At 38.3% G+C, this 20546-nt stretch overlaps 1 protein-coding gene across 5 annotated transcripts in view; it reads right to left on the minus strand.

The window, feature by feature from the left end:
• Positions 1 to 20546, minus strand: part of LOC127448489 (neural cell adhesion molecule 2-like) — a 360673-nt gene that overhangs the window by 12549 nt on the left and 327578 nt on the right. For 3 of the 5 annotated variants that reach the window (XM_051711076.1, XM_051711074.1, XM_051711078.1), the window contains 2 exons: positions 15938 to 16112; positions 914 to 1121 (listed from right to left, as the gene is read on the minus strand). In XM_051711076.1, coding sequence (XP_051567036.1) covers positions 914 to 1121; positions 15938 to 16112 — 383 coding nt within the window. Of the gene's footprint in view, positions 1 to 913; positions 1122 to 9573; positions 11413 to 15937; positions 16113 to 20546 lie in introns of those variants that run through there. The other 2 variants (XM_051711075.1, XM_051711077.1) reach the window with 2 other exon arrangements.

Consider the following 20546-nt stretch of genomic DNA (forward strand, 5'->3'; position numbering starts at 1 on the left):
GTAGCTCTGGGTAGCTCAGCGAGTAAAGACACTGACTACCACCCCTGGAGTTGCGAGTTCGAATCCAGGGCGTGCTGAGAGACTCCAGCCAGGTCTGCTAAGCAACCAAATTGGCCCGGTTGCTAGGGAGGGTAGAGTCACATGGGGTAACATCCTATAATATGGTTCTTTCTCGGTGGGGTGTGTGGTGAGTTGTGCGTAGATGCCGCGGAGAATAGCGTGAAGCCTCCACATGCGCTATGTCTCCGCGGTAACGCGCTCAACAAGCCACGTGATAAGATGTGTGGATTGACGGTCTCAGACGCGGAAACAACTGAGATTCGTCCTCTGCCACCCAGATTGAGGTGAATCACTATGTCACCACGAGGACTTAGAGCACACTGGGGATTGGGCATTCCAAATTGGGGAGAAAAAGGGGAGAAAAAAAATGGCCCTGAGAAATGTAACATTATTAAACCTATTAGAATAATTTGATTTAATGAATTAACATCAGAAGCCATAAAATTAAAAAAAATAAATAAAATCAAAACTAGATACTGAAGAACCAAAGCTAGTCAGAAACTAGAAAACACAGAAAAAACTAAAACCAAATGAAATGAACAGAGTGACAACTAATGAAAACAAAACTAAATTGAAAGGACAAATAAAAAATAAAATAGTAATGAAAAGTAAATTAAAACATGTAAAATCATAATAACCCTGCTCGACCCACATCTCCGATCTAGTCTGTAACTTTCTGGCCAACTTGTGGACTCAGCATTGTGTCACTTCTAATGTTAATGTCTCCTTATAATGAATCATTTGTGTTATAGCATTCCACTTTTATAAATCACTCTGCATAAAAGTGTCTGCTAAATAAACGAGTAAATGAATATGTAAATGAAATAACCATGCTAACTGAAGTGATACTCACAAGTAGGCAGCCTTGCCCTCCTCTAGCTCTTTGCTCTTACCGCTTGTGGCGGTCTTTTTGCTGCAGAGCTTGCGGGTGATGCACATGAGCAGACCACACTGCCGTAGAAAGAAGCAGCTGATGTCCACAAGCACGAGCAGCAGCACCAGGCCAGCTAATCCCAGCCCTACCACTGCACCCAGACCCAGGCCGCTGAACAGCGAATCTGCTGAGACAGGATGCACACATAACCATCACTGATGGGCCCCCACCATTGTATTCACTAATTTATGATGCCCTTTATTGGGGACATGTCGACACCCTTCTGAAAAAACAACAAAAACATGAACAGCTTAAACCAGTTTAGCGTGTTTTTTTTTTTTTAGCTGGTTTAAGATGTCTACCTGGTCTCCTAGCCTGACCGAGCTAATGCTTAGCTGGTTTAGCTGGTTGACCAGCAGGTCACCAGCTGAAAAGTGCCCAAAACCCCTCTAAAACCATCAAAACAGAACAACCTAACCAACTTGGGTAGGCCAGACCAGCTTAAAGCAATAGTTTTACCAAAAATGTTCTTGTATGACTTTCTTCAGCAGAACACAAATGAAGATATTTTAAAGGATATATGATGATTTTGTCCATACAATGCAAGTCAATGGGTTACAAAACTATAAAAAAAGAAGTTAAGTTTCGGTCTTTGTCACCCAAAACCGATTGTACCACTTCAGAAGACATGGATTAAACCACTTGAGTTGTATGGATTACCTTTATTCTGCCTTTGTGACGTTTTTGGAGCTTGAAAGTTTTGGACCCCATTGACTTGAATAGTATGGGAAAAAATACGTTATACATCCTTCATATATCCATAATCATGTGTGGTCCACAAAAGAAAGGAAGCCATATGAATTTGAGATGCCATAAGGGTGAGTAAATGATGAGAGAATTATAATTTTTGGGTGAACTATCCCTTAAAGCAGTTTTTGTTCAACAGGTTATACAAAGCAAATGTTGCACTTACACTATACTGAAAATGGGCATAATGTTAGCAGCATTTAACTTTTTTTGTACATCTATTACAGAAAAATAAAAAAAAAAGGCAAGACATACATACAGTAATGAATATAATAATCAATATTAACATTTTTGTATAGTTCTTTTAGACAAAATGAGGGATTCCAGAATAGATTGAACATTCCTTTAATGGATGCTTAAACACAAGTCCCACTACCAAGTTACTAACATCCATCTATTCGTGGGTTCTTTCCGATTGCAAACGTAAAATTCATTATAAACATCACCTTTAAGTGAACCAATAAATACACAAAGAACCACCTAAGGCTCTAATTAATGGGACAACTCCAGTATAAAGCAAAAGTTCTGTTCTTTGATATAGGGGCCCTAATTACTTGAATTTAGTCCATGTTTTGTGATTGCCGAAAGCCTTTGTTTGTCTGAACATTTGAAATGATCAGAAGAGAGAAGGCAAAATCAGTTTAAGCATTCATGAAAGATGACTTGCCACTTTTATCAACCTTATAACAAGAATACATTAAATAGAACTACCTCATGCTGGTTAAGTTTGCATTAAGAAATTCAAGGTGATGCAACTTTGGTGACCTTGTTTCAACTTTGATGGCTGAGACTTTGCATGGGGAAATGAGGCTGTCTGGCAAGCCATTCAGAGAGAAACATCCATTTTGAAAGAACATTCTGGGCAATGGCGTTGCCATAAACACATCAATCACACAAGCTATTGAGTGTAGCACAGCCATTAGCAAAACATCCCAGAAGATGTGGTTTGATCTGGACATAGTGACAGGAGATCGGAGTGGGAAAAGAGACATGTTTTAGATGGGAGGAAGGACAGGCATACTAAACAGAAGAGTCCACTGAGCAATTCAATACATTTTAGATCTACAAATGAAACGTCCACACTGAAAAGTTTTGAGAGTGGCAGCTGCATTTAAAAATGGGAGTGAGTCCCCTAAATCATCATTTTTGTGTGTGTACGGTTATATAGTAGTCAGTCTTGAATCTATGAGGGTAGACACAGTGATAACCATTGCAACATGTTGGCATCATGTGGCAGTAAACAAGAAACATGTACGACAACATCTACACCAGTTTAGTGTTTTAAAAAAAAAGTAAAATAAGCATCAGAAGATCCTGATCACCCTGCAAGTTATTTTTAGTAAACCGCAAACAACAAATTTATAAATAAAATAAATGTATTTATTTAAATTAATAAGTATTTTAAGAAATAAAAACAATATGTTTTAAGATGATAAATGTTTCACTCTGTTTTGTAAAGAATAGAAATAAATGTGAATTTTTTTTGTAAATGTTTCTCCTCAGATTTATACCGTCAACATAATAAAAAATATATAAATAATTTAACATATATAATCATTAATACACAAATCATTTAACCTTTCAGCTCTAGTACAATGACCATATAAAAGCCAATTATGTCTTTATAATATCACGCTTTCAGTTTCCTTCCACAGTAAAAATCGGTCTTTATATGGGAAAATATATATCTGCCTTTTTATTTTAGGAAGGGGCTCCCTCACAAGGGGATCATCATATTTTGTGGTCCTTGGCATCAAAAAGTTGGAAAGCTGCTGCCCTAAACCTCTCTAAAACAAAGCAAACAGATCAAGCTGCTCAGCTTTTTTTTTTTAGCAGGTGAAGCTGCTGCTTTGAAACAGCGTGCTGTTTCTGAATGGTGGAAACTGAGAGCGGGGAACTGGAACTTCAGAAGGGAACTGGCCCCCCTGTGACCTTGGTTTCCCCCTAGGTTATTTTTCTCCATTAAAGGAATAGTTCACCCAAAAAATGTAAAATTCTCTTAACATTTACTCAACCTCATGTCATCCCAGATGTGTATGACTTTTTTTCTTCTGCAGAACACAAATTAAGATTTTTAGAAGAATATCTCGGCTCTATTGGTCCTCACAATGCAAGTGAATAGTGGCCAGAATTTTAAAGGCCCAAATATAACAAAGGCATCATAAAAGTAATCCATAAAACTACAGTGGTTTAATCAATGTCTTCTGAAGTTATCCAATTGGTTTTGGGTAAGAACAGACCAAAATATAACTCATTTTTCACCGTAAATCTTGCCATTACAGTCTCTGGGCACAATCATGATTTCAAGCTCGATTACACTTCCTAGTGCTTGACACATACTCAGAGCGTTTGATGCCGCTGTAGGAAGTGTAATCCAGCTTGAAATCACGATCGCCAAGGAGACTGCTGTCAAGATTTATAGTGAAAAAGGAAATACATCACTTATACAATTCTCACACAAAACCAATTGGAGTCATATGGATTACTTTTATGATTCCTTTATGTGATATTTGAACCTTCAGAGTTCTGGCCACCATTCACTTGCATTGTAAGGAACTACAGAGCTGAGACATTCTTATAAAAATCTTCATTTGCAGAAGAAAGAAAGTCATACACCTTTTGGATGGCATGAGGGTGAATAAATGATGGGATAATTTTAATTTCTGGGTGAACTATACCATTAAATACATCTTATGGAGTTCTGTGTTCCTTGCCACAGTTGCCTTTGGCTTGCTCACTGGGGGCCTAAAGACAAATAATATGTGTGTATATATGTATATATACACTGAATATTTAAGGCATAATCTACAATAAAATGTTTATTTTTTATAAAACCACACAGTGAAATCTTTAAGACATTACAGACATTATAGCTTCATTTTCTGTTACAGCATAATTTTCTGTAAAGCTGCTTTGAAATGATGTGTGTTGTGAAAAGCACTATACAAATAAAAATGACTTGAAACAATAATGGTGGAGAGAGAGAATTCTATCAAAAATGGCAAATGAGTCAAGACACCTACATCCGTCTCTATGATTTTCCTAGTTTCTTAACAGAAGAATCATGTCAGACAAACTGCCAGTGTCCAAAAGAGATCACTGTATAAACAACTAGTTGTTTAGATTGGTGTCATACAAACTACACAGATTTTCAGGAATGAACTTTATTGTTGAATGCAGTTGTCACTACTACGAATGTTTTTAGCTGCAGTGTGTACGTGACCAATGTAATTTATAAAGTCATATTTAACATCCACTTCTACAAAACTTTAGAACTTTAGTTGTTGTTCAATTCTAATGTGTCTACTGATCATTTTAGAATTGCACTAGCAACACTATCATGATACACACTCAAAGACCTCAGATTTATAGTAAGACCTAAAGGATGGTTTTACTTTTGATGCATGGAGCAAACGGCCACCTCCACTGTGACTTATCGGCCAACTCATCTGTATTTTGGCAATCTGCTCTCCCTGAGAAATGTGTCTCGGGCTTCTATAGATGATTTGTTGCTGATTTATAACATCATTAGAAGCTCAATTTAGCATCTCGTTAATATCACTTAACCTGAAGTTTCACAAATGGGTGTGATCCATCCGCATCGGAGTTCAACGCACTCAATTAATTAGGTCTGAGCGGTGATTCAGACTCAGCAATGAGCAGCAATAATTCAAGCTCGATTGATCGTGTCTGGACTGTACCCACACTCTGTGGGGAAGTCTGGGGGTGGGCTCCCAGCAGATGACTGACAGGGTAATGAAGCTTATAATCATGTGTGGGACTTAATGGCTATGTCATGCTGATACATGACTAAGTAGGGCTTAAACAGATCAAATGTCTTGGTATGGAAACACCTTTGTATGGAAAAACTTATAATAGAAAGCACAAGCAACAGAAAGATTTGAGACACTGTTAATGCACTCTCTTCAAAGTTGAAATATGTTCCTCAGCCTTAGTTGTGATAAATCATTCACACACTTACTTTTGTACCATGAATGGCAATAAATGCTGAAACCTGAGAAAGTTTCAGGACAAAAAGTGGACTTAAAATGGAATTCAGTCAAATGAGACTATGAATCTGTTCCAAGCAGGCTTCAGAGAAAAACCATGGAAATTATAACCTTAAATCAGGAATAGCCCCGCAATCTGTTTTGCCAGACAAATGCATTTTATGTGTTTTATGAAAGAACATCAAGTATGACTCTCTCTCACAGTAGTTAGATTTTGTTTTTGGAAAATGTTTTTTTCTTTTTTTTTTTTTTTTTCTCAAATTGTTTTACAAGAAGCTATCAAACGGCCAAAGTAACCACCTAACTGTGTTTTTCAACCATTTTGTCTTAGCCCCATCAGTTGCATAATTATTAATATTATAAAGGTTACTTAAATTAATAGGCTACTGTGGGTAAAAAACAGACTCACCAAGCAGCACACAAACAATGTGTGTCATCCACATAAATTATTCAAACTTTCACACATTACACACATAACTATGTTTAATTTCCTTTAAAATTAACTGAAAACAATCCTGATATTAATCACAATTAATTGCCATCTTAATCTATAAAAACATTTATTGGTAGCTTTACAAGTACTTACATAAAAAGTAAATTGAAAGACCTAGTATTAGTCTAATTCTCGTTTTATAGATTTAACTAGCAAGATCTAGGTATGCTTCTGGGTTATGAGTAGCCCTGGTTGGGAATAACTGGCTTAGCCCACCTCAGCGATCACTATTACAGCTTTCCCGGTTGTATTAAGTGGATACATTGAGTTGACCAGTGACTGTTTGCTCCTTTGTTCTTATTAACCCATAAAACCTATAGAACACTTTATAAAATGAGACAGCTGTCTATCTCCAGCATGAATGATTTCCTTCTGAGGTCTTGAGGTAATTTAAAGCATTGGCCATTATTGAAAAAGGTCCTAGGTTTTTAAGATTCCTCCTCCCCTTTCCCTGTGCTGGCCCAGAAACCCCTGAACTACCTACGCAGAGGGCACAAGTGAAGCATGACTCCATAATGATGGTTTTAAAGACTCTGACGATCATTAAGATGCTATGCTCGACGAGCAGAAGGGACCCTCTGGCCATTAGATGATTAATACACCGATTGTCAACAGGATAGCCATTATCAGTGGCAAAGATGTCTTTGTGCTGCATGGGGTTGGACTGATAGGTCAGAACGAATTAAATGGGTGTAAAGTGGCACCAATTAGACAGCACATTTCCATACATTCTGAAGATTAGACTACAATTATTTCCATGTACGTAGAGGAATTTCCTTTTGACATCTGTAATCCAGGAAAACAAACATATTCAGTTACCATTTCATGACTTGTGAAAATGAACTTACAAATGTTTGAAATTTGTTTACATTTCATATTCAAGTTGACGATCTAAACTAATTTTGATCTTAATTCTTTGCATTGTGCCTAAGGACACCCCTTTACCTGTGGCAAAATCACTGTTATGCACAGACTACATTGGCTTATTGCTAGGAATGTCATAAAATATTGATACATCGATTATTGATTGGCACATTATTTTCTTGATACGTTTTTGAGGCATCGATGTATTACCATTAGCCAACATTTAAATTGGAAGCCTAATCTTTATGCTTTCCCATTCCCAGGCAGTTGGCCTTTCATTTAATGTAGTCTGGCGTAATAGCTTTGGGAGACCAAAAGGGTGTGATATAACATTTACTGTACTTAATACTTAGTTATCGTCATCTCTGTCACTCCTAAATTTGTGCAGCTGGTGTTTTGATTAATGTTTCGTTGGGAATAATGTTATGTAATTGGGTTTAAACAAATTGGAGAATTTTGGGGAAAGGGCAAAAGAAGCAAAGTTTGGAGTCATTTTGGATTCTGTGTTGATGGAGCTGACCAATATCCTATATGAACAGATATCATGCGAATGGCAACAAACAAGTACAACCTACAATTGTGGAAGCTTTGAACCCTAGGAAAAAATTATCAATTAATTCGTCACACAGGCCAAGAAGCTAACAAATTGTGTAGCTACGTTTATAGCCGGTGATATGCAGCCCCGTAACATTGGGGGAGTCCCTTTTTCCAAAACATTTTAGAGGAAATTAAACCAGAGCCTGCTGCTCACGCTTTACTAAAGTTGTGTTGAGAAATATGTTTGAAAAGACAAAGACTATTATGCAAAGAGTAGACCTATTTATTTCTAAAATACAAATGCTGATATAGATCGATAATCATCAGAAAAATGTTCTGATTATCGATGCCTAAGTCTACTTACTGCTAACAGTAGCAACAGCAGCATGAGAAAAGACAGCAGTGTTAAAAAGTTACATTTCTTATTAATAATAATTGTAATAAAAGTTTCTTCCACCATGTAATATCAGGTTTTCGCTGCAACTTCGTACATTAATATATTGTGCTGTCATAGATGTACTTTAATCATAATTTTGCAACGGCTTTGAACATGGCTCATCCAATCAGAATTCAGTGTCAGAGCTATTCGTTCTATAACTGTCAATAAACAAAATAGCCCAATGATTTTGGAGGTAAATCATGCCTACAACAAATAATACAGTTCTTTTTGGAAAAACATTAGAATGTTTGTCATATAACTTCAAAATCAGATTTGGTGAAAACAGACCAGCGATGTCAGTAACTTGCAGCACAATCTCAAAAAATTTCATTTTGTGGATTTATCATATATACTTGCCATCTTTAGAATAGCTGCGATGTCTGTGTACAGTACAGAAGATTACCATCTGTGCAATGTTGCTGTATTTTCTTTCCCAATTTGCCAGTTGAGGCACATTGCTGCTTTTATTCTGTAAAGACATTTCTGATACCTTCTGTGATTCATGACTTCATCAACCTAGCTTTAGAATGCATGGATACTCTGTGAATGGATACTCTGGCTAACTAGGCAGATTTAGCTTATTTCCCTTCCCAAAAAATAAAAGCTTATTTATGAGCCTTGTGATCAGCTGTAATGGACAGCAGTAAAACAACAGGTCCATTTTCATTTGCAGGAATCTTTCCCAGCTGGAGTTGTCCACAAAGAGCCATTCTAATCTTGTAAGAAGTCAAGCCACATTAGGGAAAAAAGGCCCTAATGGACTAGATTTCTTTTAACCAGAACAATATTGAGGTTTTTGACATGCTCGTAAATGAAAAGCAATGCTCCATTAAGGTGTAATGAGAGAATGGCGGAGGCAGCAAATAGAGCTGATCACAATTATTCATCTCCATCGACAAGACTGTAATATATTTTTAAATATATTTCATATTAAAGGGGTAGTGAAGTCAAAAATCAGTGATTGTTTTAATTAAGTCACGTATGTTTTGAGGTTTTTAAAATGTCTTATAATTTTAATAGAAATTAACTATTTAAAACTCAAAACTTTAAAGCAGTGTGAAATAATATTTTGTGATTCTGTGCAGTCAATTTTGAAAATGTTTCTCTTTTAACTAACTCAAATTTAACACACCACACCAAAGAGATGTTTGTGATAGCTCTGCTTCCCTTTGCTGCAAGTTTAACACCTTTTTCTCTGGAAGGAAGAAAAACAAACAAAAAAACATGAAAAGTGCTTTAATTTGTATTTCGTGTGAACAACATTTGACAGGGATGGCGCTTGCTGAACTTTCCAAGCATAAGAATATGAAAGTATGATATCTTTCTATATATTTTATATACTATATTTAAAATTGTGATCACTCTGTAAAGTTTAAAATCATTGCTTTAGTGAACCCTTTATTACCAAGCCTGCTAAATAGCTGTTCAATATTAATAAAGGTTTATTTAGCCAATATTTATCTTTTCTTGATTACTGCTTTACAGGCCATTCATTACATCCTAGTTACTTCTAGAATTGCATAGTATAATGATTCAGTTAATCGAATGCTTTTTTATTTGATGACTTGAAGACAAATGACCTTATCTTGCTTTTACTTCAGTGTCCTACATGAATTGATTTATTGGTACACTCTTGAGTTCAGTTGATAAGTCATGCTTTGTATTAAGAACTGGGGCTCAGAGGCTGTAGTTATTGCATTAGCATATTCTATTTATTTGCGAAATTCTGACAAAGAACCTACACCGATTTTAACATGAACTTGTATTTGATAGATTGATTCAAACATGTTTATGTAGTATCAGGACAGCAAAATCAATACTTAAGCAGTTCATATTTCATGGATCTCATATTACACTATGCAGACAACAAAAATAAATAAGCTTCACTTGTTTAGACTACAGCAGTGTTTCCCAACCCTGTTCCTGGAAGCCCCCCAAAAGAACACATTTTGGATGTCTCTCTTATCTGACACACTAATTTCAGGTCTGATGCTACGTAGAAAGCTCCAATGTTTAAGATGGGTATCTTCATGAAATCTGCATCACATTTAATACTGTACCATTATGTAAAACACAGAAGTGTGTCCATTCTTACTATTTTACAGGTTAACATACTGTACAATTTAGATGATTTTAGTACTGTACAATGACATGTTAAAAAAATGACTGTTAGCTTAATTCACTGTAATCATATACTAAACCCCCTTCTTGGCAACAACATTCAACAGAAAACTACACAAACATTCTTCTTTTCTCATCAGTACTGCAAACACAATAAAGTGAAGAATCCTCTGCCAGAGCGAATGAAAATTAATGTGCATTATATTTTCATTCCGTGGGAGGCAGAAACCATGTTTTATTTTTCTCACATTACAGGCAACAGGAACTATAACTGTTTGATTTATGATACCAGTGTTTAAAAGTCACATCAATTTGAAATCCTACTTGACTCCATTTAATGAGTGCTGTGTTGTATATCTCTGTGTGTGCGTATCAGCAACATCATTAAATGCATTCTCTGAAGCGATGCAACTGCTGACATTTCCCAAAGTCATAATAGACCAAAACAAAAGAGCTTGTGGATACACAGAAGATGGAAAAGCCCTCACATACTGTGTCTTTGTAAAGACTAGCAAAAAGGAGCTCATTAAGCATAAATCTGAGGGTCTGATGCAAGCTCTCAAGCAAAAGTGCATCTTTAGAGAGCGTAAGGATACATTTGCAGAGAGAGACCAATGGCTGTCCAGTGGCTGGTTTGGGCATGTATTATGCTAATTACTAACTGGGGTACACTCCTTATTTCGAATACTCCGGATTCATCAACATTAGAACAAGGGTAAGAACAAATTTAAGTGTGTATGCACCTGTTGTGAATCCGGCTGAAATTTTACTGGAAATTTCTGCGCACATCCTTAGGAATGCCTGTACGAAACTATAAGTGAATGAGATCCCGTTTTTGTTTTCAGTAATATGCAAAACCTTTTGGATGAAAAAGCAGGCCAGTTTTGACATGGAAAACAGCCGGATATGGAGAGATCAGCTCAGAAGCACAGGGGTTTGGTCAATGTCAAAAAAGGAACACCGCCGGTGTGGGACAATAAACAGTCAGTGAACTGCCCCCACTGCATGAAGCCCATTGGTGGGGGAAACGGAAACTGGGGGAAGTCCCTGGCTCAGTCTTTTGGGCTCATTCCGGGCAAGGTAGAGCAATGTCAACACAGACACAAGCACAGCAATAGTGACAGAGCAGCTCCGAAGACAGTCACTGTATGGACAGGCTGCACAAGGGGATGTCCGCATCCAGTTGGAGGGGGCTCGCAACACTGATCTGCAATGAGATGGAAGGGGGAGGGAGTGGGAGGGAAGAGGGAAAGACATACAGTAGGTGTGCAGAGCCAGCAAAGGTTGCAGGATTAGGGCAGTAACGATTAAACACATGGAAGGTCACACAATGTCAGTTTATTCACAATGACAGAGCAGTGGCAAAATAAAAAGAGGAGTGTAGGAGAGAAAATGAGAAACACATTATTGCGGTGCAGTCCAGAAAATAAATGGGTGAATGTGAGAGTAATGTTGATGCGTGGGAGAATTAAACAATTATAAGGAGTGAGCGAGCCATCCAAATCAGTATCCATGTAAAGTAGGTTTGTTGTGATTGAAAAGAGTGGGGGGGTGGAGGTAGTTTAGTGGCAGTTCATTGCAAAACAAAAAGCCCAGCGATTTGTGTTGTGTCCCAGAATGTTGCATAATTCATTAGATGGGAATTGGAGAGCAGGATTGTTTAGAGTGAAACAACAGAGACGAAGCACAATAGAATTATAAATAAGAGCGTGGGCCAGTGGGGATGGAGGGGTGAAGGTAGAGATGGGGAGAAAAGAAGGAAAAGGATGAGGAAAAGGTGGGAGAGGACATACAAATGACACCTGATTAATAGTGTAAATTCAAACTGCCAAGGAGCAGCACTGTCACGTTACACACACACACACTCAGATGCAAATGCACTGTATGCATGCGCTGACACAGCTTCAATGAATATATCACATCTAATTGGGCACATCCGGATTAAATTTAAATATCATCTGTCAATATCATGCCATTTTTCATCACAGCCCTTTTGGCCCATAGGCAAGCATGTAGACAATCTTGTTTACTGAAATGGACCAAAAAGCATGAAGCAAATTATATTACAAATAACAAACAAAAACAAATATATATATATATATATATATATATATATATATATATATATATATATATATATATATATATATATATATATATATATTTGTTTTTGTTTGTATGTGATATATATATATATATATATATATATATATATACACACACACACACACACACACACACAAACACCACACCGGTCAAAAGTTTTGAAACACTTACTAATTCTTTATTATAATTTTTTTTTCACATTTTAGAATAGTCAAGTCATCAAAACTATGGAATAACATAAATGGAACTATGGGAATTATGTTGTGACTAAACAAAATCCAAAATAAATCAAAACTGTGTTATATTTTAGCATCTTCAAAGTAGTCACCCTTTGCCTAGAATTTGCAGACATGTACTCTTGACATTTTCTTAACCAACTTCTTGAGGTATCACCCTGGGATGCTTTTTAAACAGTATTGAAGGAGTTCCCATCTATGTTGGGCACTTATTGGCTGCTTTATTATTTGTAAAGTCATCAATTTAAAAAACTTTTTTTGTTTTAATACAATTTTAGCTTTATAATGAAATAAATTAATATGGTGGCACAATTATATTTTTGTCTATAAAACTATTTAACATTTAAGCATACGCCTTCAGATCAAAAGATTTTTAAGATCATGAGAAATATTTCAGTCAAGTGTTTCAAAAGTTTTGACTGTTAGTGTATATATATATATATATATATATATATATATATATATATATATATATATATATATATATATATATATATTTATATATACACACAATTACAGTATAATAACAATACAATTATGTTTGGACATTTACAGTGGTGAATAGAGTTGTTTTAATGGTTCTTTGCACCACTTGAGGTCCAGTAAAGACCTTTTTCATACCAAGAACCATAATTTGGGAACTTAAGTAGGGGTTGCATGACTACTTTAATAGTCGCCCATTTTTCGAGTCTAATTCGACTAGTCGTGACGTCATCTTTGATATTACATTATATGTACTTCGGATCTGTTAACAGAAGAAATAAAATCCTCCTGCAGTCTATGAATCACATACTGTAGATGGTTTTCTAAAGAACCAAGGTTCTCCTATGCATAGCCATAATTAAAGGTAAATAGCATGCAAACAAATCCTGATGTCCATTCACTGACATACAGCTGCTATTTTGTTTGGTTCATTAAAGCTTTTAGTAAAATTATTAGAGTTTGTACGCAGGAACGCTCATTCTCAAATCAAGGATCTTACTTCGAGACCATCAGGAACATGTTTGAATTTATTCTCTGGTACAAGTGTCTATCCACTAATGATAAAATACCAGGGCCAACAGTAGCATATGAAGTTACAGCATAAAATACGTTCATTTGAGTGCATGAACTGATCGAAAGAACCACTGTGCCCACAAATTAGTTACGTTTGTACATTTTATTTCTAATCATAATGTTAAAAATAAATTGACATTCTAGTTTACATGGACATGAGCAAATACTCCACTTAAACCCAATGTGCATATCAGTAAATCAAACAGATTTAAAATGGACTTATTAAAACAAAAAGTTGGATATTGTACCAGACTCTTTATCAGACAATATCTAAATGGCAAGTTGGTGGGGTACATCTTTCTGCAAGGACATACAACTGTAACAAGCATATCAGAATGATGCAAATTTACAAATACTACCAAATCAAATGTATCCAGCATAATAACAGTAATATGTAAACTATCAGGCAATCATAAAATGAATCCAACACCAGAGTGAAAGCTCTCTTTAAATTGTTTTCGCTATGCATTTTATGGTACATCAAATTGTGCTCACAGTTAAATCAACTCTCCCATCATGTGGAAAACACTTTTTTTGAGGAAACTTAAAACACCCTACATAATGTCCCTTGGCTATTTGTTTGAACAGAAGCTAAGAGAAACAGACAAACTTTTTTGTTTTTTGTTTGCTGTTGCAGTGGATGAGGTGTCCGTAATTTGAGTGTATTTTAAGCCGAAAACAAAAGCAAGATCTGTGGCTGGAAAATGAAAGCTTTCTCTATCCTGAGATTCCATCCACAAACACTGTGGTAATGAAAGTTGACATGCAATCAACCAAGCTCCTTAAAATGTGTTCACCCTCAGAATCGAATGTTTAAAAATGATCAGAACAAGTGGTTTTCAAACCACTCCATGGAGCTGTCATGCTCATTTCTCCTGTGGCTGATGCCCTCAGTCACCTTCCTCAGTGATCCACTTTGTAAACTGTCCTTAATGTAGCTAATGGCAGGGCCAATCAGACTCCCTACTGGCTATATATAGTCTCTGATTGGTTGTTGAATTTAACTGCTTTCATCAATCACCACAGATGAGCTCTTGAGACCCAGAAACTCATTAGAAGCATTCTTCTAAAAGCATGTCCTCTTTCTAAAGAGACCACAATTGTGCCTGTAGTCCAAAGAGTTCGTTTTGGTATAACATTTCATAAGTGTTAACAGGTTAATTGCATTGTCATGTGTCTATTTGGACCAGTGGAGTGTGGTAGACTACTGAAATGAGGAGGCCATGAAACCAGCAAGAGCAGCAAAGTCATGTCTGACTTATCTGGAATCCTCCATAGAACCACCTTTTGTTGCAGACTTACCCTATATGGGGTTATACTTTACACAGTTTATGGTTTCAAGGCAAATTGAACATGAATCAATACTATTTTTGTAATTTATTTTATTTTTTTGTGTGTAATAGAATGTTTTAAAAAAATCTGTTGTTAATGCATGACTTTAATTACATTTTGTCATACAACCAGTCAATAATAAAAAAGACACACTAAACTCTCAAATTCTAGTAATTTTCAGTAATTTTTTAACACTGCTATTAAATAAAACACACAATAATTACTACTTACAGTTGATTGGCAATATTATGATTAGAAGTAGCCTTTTTTTCTCTAATAATCAGCAAATCCTCTTAACACTGAGATTCAAGCAAAGTGGCCATCAACTGGCTCCCTGACAACAACCATTCAGCTTCTTTTTAAATGAACAGAGTTCTCACTATTAAAACCAGCTACCAGACAGGCTTTTGGTTCATTTAGACTCAAAAAAGTGATGATCCTAAATGAGCGAATGAGTTGTTAACTTAGTATTTACAGTAGTTTGACTGATTCCACCTATTGGACCAAGCTGCTTTGTGAACATAATATTCGGCCATTATCCCTTCAAAAGAGTTGTGTGAAGAAGTGGCATGTTAACCAATATCTGTTGGACTTTATTATTTTAGAAAGATGAGTGGTTTGCAAACTAATTTAGCTCATATTTTGAAATATTTGTTTTGTTTTTCTAATGTCAATTATATTCTCATCCCATTGTTTTTTGAGGAAGCACTGCCTCTTTTGTCTCCTCAGACAAAATGCCACTGAGTATGACATAGAAAAGTTACAGCGTGTTGGTTACACCACGCGTTTGATCTCAGATGCATGAGCGGTACATGAGCACTATCAAGCGTGGGTGGTTTGCAAGTGTGCTGAACTGTAACAAGCGTGTAATTAAAAGAGGAGATATCTAAGTTCAGCTATAGATATTGTGAGTGGATGATGAAGTGCAGCAGGGAATCAGACTGAACTTGCTTTACGAGTAAGAGACATACTACTTTGGATGTGTTGTGGAAGTGCATGTACCTGTGATATCGGGCTTCTGCGGCATGGAGAACTTCACAAATGTGGGTTCAGACAGGCCTTTGACATTGCGGGCGGTGATCTCCACTTCATAATGCGTATTCCACTGGAGCGGTTGAAGCAGCACAAAATCATTCACACCTGGAACCAGTTTTGTCATCCACTGTTCTTCCTTATCCTGCACAAAACCACAAGTGATTAAGACAATGTATACTGTATGTGCAAACAATATACAATTGACTTTTCTTTAGGGCACATATAACTAATTTCAACAATTCTCATTAGACTTTCGTCTGTGAATGACATGTTGGCATAACATGAAGCAAAAGTTATTGTATGAGAACGTTCATGGGTTCACAGCAAATGGTGAATATGACATATTACAACAAGATGTACTTGGTGTTTGTGAAATGTTGAGATTGATTTTCAAAGGCACAGGCATGTCTCTCAGTATAAATATCCATGACCTTACATGCTTGTGCTGTGACTTTGCAAATAAGCAGTCCTAGGTTCAGTAAAAGTTATTTCCTGCTCTATTAAGATGTAGCTGTGGCTGGGAGGAGGGCGGGGCCGGGTCGTGATGCTGCACACCCAGCCCCTAATCAGGCTAATCAAGCCCTTGAGAGGGATAAAGGCGACTGGAGGCGGCAGTTCGAGAGAGAGAGAAAGTGTTATGGGCAGCTGCCCTGCATGTGTTTATTTGTTTTTTTGTTTTATTAAAAGATTATTTATATTGTTAAGCTGGTTCTCGCCTCCTTTCCACTGAACTTTGTTACACTGGTGCTGAAATTTGTGAAGGAGGAGGGATGCACTGTAGTATAGTCCTCGCCACTACCATCCACCCCAATGGAGCAGCTGCGGCCATCCGCTGGGGGACAGAGGAGCCCGGCCGCCAGAGAGCAGAGTAATGGCCGCCGACCGCGAGGGGAGGAGGGGCTCCTAGCCAACAGCCTGGAGCGGTCAGGGCTGCCGCCAGGGGCGGAGAAGACCCCTACCGGCCACTAAAATGCGGCGGGTTCAAGAGAGGACCGCCGACCGTGAGCGGGGAGGGGCTCCTGGCTGACCGCCTGGAGCGGGAGAACTGCTGCCAGGGGTGGGGGAGAACCCTACCGTCCACCGAAAATGCGGTGGGGCGTTCCTTCTGCTAGGGGCTGGAGGACTGCCTCCGATCCGCCCGGGGAGGCGTGGCTGTCGTCCACTAGATGGTGGAGGAGTGGCCAAGGACCAGGCTACGGTGTATCGGAGAACCGGCGAAAATTATTTTTTTCTCTCTCTGTCGCTCTGTGTTGGCCTTTTCCTCTTTTTTTGTTGTTGTTGTTTTTCCCTCCCCTTGTAACCCTCCCAGGTCCGAAGAGGCAGAGATGACCTGCCGGCAGTCATTAACGAGGCCTCATCCTTTGAAATTCTGTGCCCTTTTCACAAAATAATCTTTCAAATAATCTTAATTAAATCCATAGTTTATATTTATAAAATTATCATACTGTCTACTGATTCTACATGCATCAGCAAGCATCTGTATAAAGCCACAGTATAAACCCAATGCTTGCCTTTTCTCAGCCAAATCTTTCAAAATTGTCACGGGAAGAGAGTAAATAATAGAATCGCAGCTGAAAGTGGCTTGACAGGCCATCTGCTTCTTCCTCAGAGCAAGAGATAAGAAAGAGATGCTTTTCTGTAATTCTCAAACTTTTCCCACACATAGACAGCAGAAATACTTCAACGCATCCATTACACTCTTTGTGTCTTTGCCTGCGGAGCGACTGAGAATGAGTGTGTATAATATAAAGTGTATGTGTGTGTGCGTGCAGTATGTTCTACCGGCTAAAATTTTGAAACCAAGCTTACACATGCTGCCTTCAAAAACTCATTGCTTTTATATTTTGACATTTTCAAAATGCCTCAGCTCTTTATGAGCTAAATGGTTGAAATTGCCTTGCACATGTTGACAGTCCTTAGGAGTGCTGTCTCCCCAGGCTGTGACATCTCCATTTCCTCTGTTCTCACCTCAACATGCACAGGGAATCAGAGAGAGAGAGAGAGAGAGTGAGAGAGAAAGAGGGAAGTGTACAAATAAAAGAGAGTGAAAAGATGCCGGCAGACCCTATTAAGGCCATGGAGGAAGCGGGGCATCAACAAACAGAGTGAGAAGTAAATGAGGAAATGCTGAAGCCCATGAGGAGGAAAACAAACAGAGTGATTGTGGGAAAGATTGAACAGCCCAGATGCTCAGCAGGGCTGTGGTGAATCTATGGATGTGCTAGAGAGGCAGGGCTTAACAACATCTAGCATCACGTCAACAAGCTGTGTGCCATGGCAACTCCCCGACACACACGGAACAAAGCCTGTTGCATTACACGGGGCTTTTTAGGCCCCTGTACCCTCAAGGGGATCAATGTTTGCTCCAAGAGAGATTTAATCAAAGTCTTGTTGTTAAACAGTCTAATTTTATGCTATTAGCAAATATTGACTGCAAACAATTCATGAAATAGCATTGAAGGAATAGTTCACCTAAAAATGCAGAACACAAACAAGCATTTTTACAAGAAAATCTCAAGTCCATAAAATCTAAGTGAATAATGACCAGAATGGAGTTGGGGTACTCAAGTTCGGACTCGGACTCGAGTCACAAGCCCAATTTTAATAGACTTGGACTTGTCACGGACTCTGATGCATTTTCACCCAGACTTGACTCGGACTCGAGCCTTTGGGACTCGGGATTTGTTTCCGAGTCCAGCCGAGTCCATGGCATTTGTGATGCAATAAAATAAAATAACGAAACAGAAATAAATGAACACATCTCTTTCTGCATGCAGCTGTAGCACCCCCTGAAGCACACACACACACACACACACACACACACACACACACACACACGCACACAGTCACACTCATCAGTCAACCAATACGCTTAAATGTTAGTACGGAGACTACCGTTTAACATCAATTACCGAGGTGGCTGACACGACGAAAACATAAAGACAGGTATCAGAATCAGGATCAGAATCAGAATGAGCTTTATTGCCAAGTATGCTTATACATACAAGGAATTTGTCTTGGTGACAGGAGCTTCCAGTGTACAACAATACAAAAACAATACAAAAACAGCAGCAAGACATAGATAATAATAAAAAATAAAAAATAAAACTAATTATACACATACATACATACACACATACACATGGGTAGTGCAAATCTAATACAATCTGTTATGTACAGTGTAAATACAAATCTGTTATGTACAGTGCAAATGTTTTTTTTTTTTGTTTTTTTTTCAGAGGAATGAAATGGCAGAAGAGGTTGGATGTGTTGGATAAATATAAGAAAGACTAAACTGTGAATTGCACATAGTTATTGCTCAATGGGCAGTTTAACTGTTCATGAGATGGATAGCCTGAGGGAAAAAACTATTCCTGTGCCTGACGGTTCTGGTGCTCAGAGCTCTGAAGCGTCGGCCAGAAGGCAACAGTTCAAAAAGGTAGTGGGCAGGGTGAGTGGGTTCCAGAGTGATTTTTCCAGCCTTTTTCCTCACTCTGGAAGTGTATAGTCCTTGAAGGGGGGGCAGGGGGCAACTAATAATCCTCTCAGCAGTCCGAACTGTCCTTTGTTGTCTTCTGATGTCTGATTTCGTAGCTGAACCAAACCAGACAGTTATTGAAGTGCAGAGGACAGACTCAATGTCTGCTGAGTAGAACTGTATCAGCAGCGCCTGTGGCAGGTTGACTCCACTGCTGCCACAGTGCTGTTTAGAATGGTGAGGTGGGTCAGTGTTGGGGTGTTCCTCCTAAAGTCCACAATCATCTCCACTGTTTTGAGCGTGTTCAGCTCAAGGTTGTTTTGACTTCACCAGACAGCCAGCTGCTTAACCTCCCTTCTGCATGGAGACTCATCGTCATCTCAGAAGAGGCCGATAACAGTGGTGTCATCTGCAAACTTCAGGAGCTTGACAGAGGGGTCCTTGGTGATGCAGTCATTGGTGTAGAGGGAGTAGTGGGGAGAGCACACATCCCTGGGGGGCACCAGTGCTGATTGTACGGGTGCTGGAAGTGAGTTTCCCCTGTCTCACAAGCTGCTGCCTGTCCATCAGAAAGCTGGTAATCCACTGACAGATAGACACGGAAACAGAGAGTTGGTGTAATTTTTCTGGAGTGTAGCTGGGATGATGGTGTTGAAAGCCAAACAGAAGTCCACAAAAAGGATCATTGCATATGTCCCTGGTCTGTCCAGATGTTGCAGGATATGATGCAATCCCATGTTGACTACATCATCCACAGACCTGTTTGCTCGATAAGCAAATTGAAGGGGATCTAGGAAGGGTCCAGTGATGTTCTTCAGGTGGACCAACACCAGTCTCTCAAATGATTTCATGACCACAGATGTCAGGGCGACAGGTCTGTAGTCATTAAGTCCTGTGATTTTTGGTTTCTTTGGGATGGGGGTGATAGTGGAACATTGAATCAGCATGGGACTTCACACTGCTCCAGTGATCTATTGAAGATCTGTGTGAAGATGGTGGCCAGCTGGTTAGCACAGGATCTAAGATATGCAGGTGAAACGCCATCTGGGCCCTGTGCTTTCCTTATCCTTTGTTGTCGAAGGACGCGGCTCACATCAT

Source organism: Myxocyprinus asiaticus, chromosome 11, assembly GCF_019703515.2.
Source record: "Myxocyprinus asiaticus isolate MX2 ecotype Aquarium Trade chromosome 11, UBuf_Myxa_2, whole genome shotgun sequence".
Taxonomy (NCBI): domain Eukaryota; kingdom Metazoa; phylum Chordata; class Actinopteri; order Cypriniformes; family Catostomidae; genus Myxocyprinus; species Myxocyprinus asiaticus.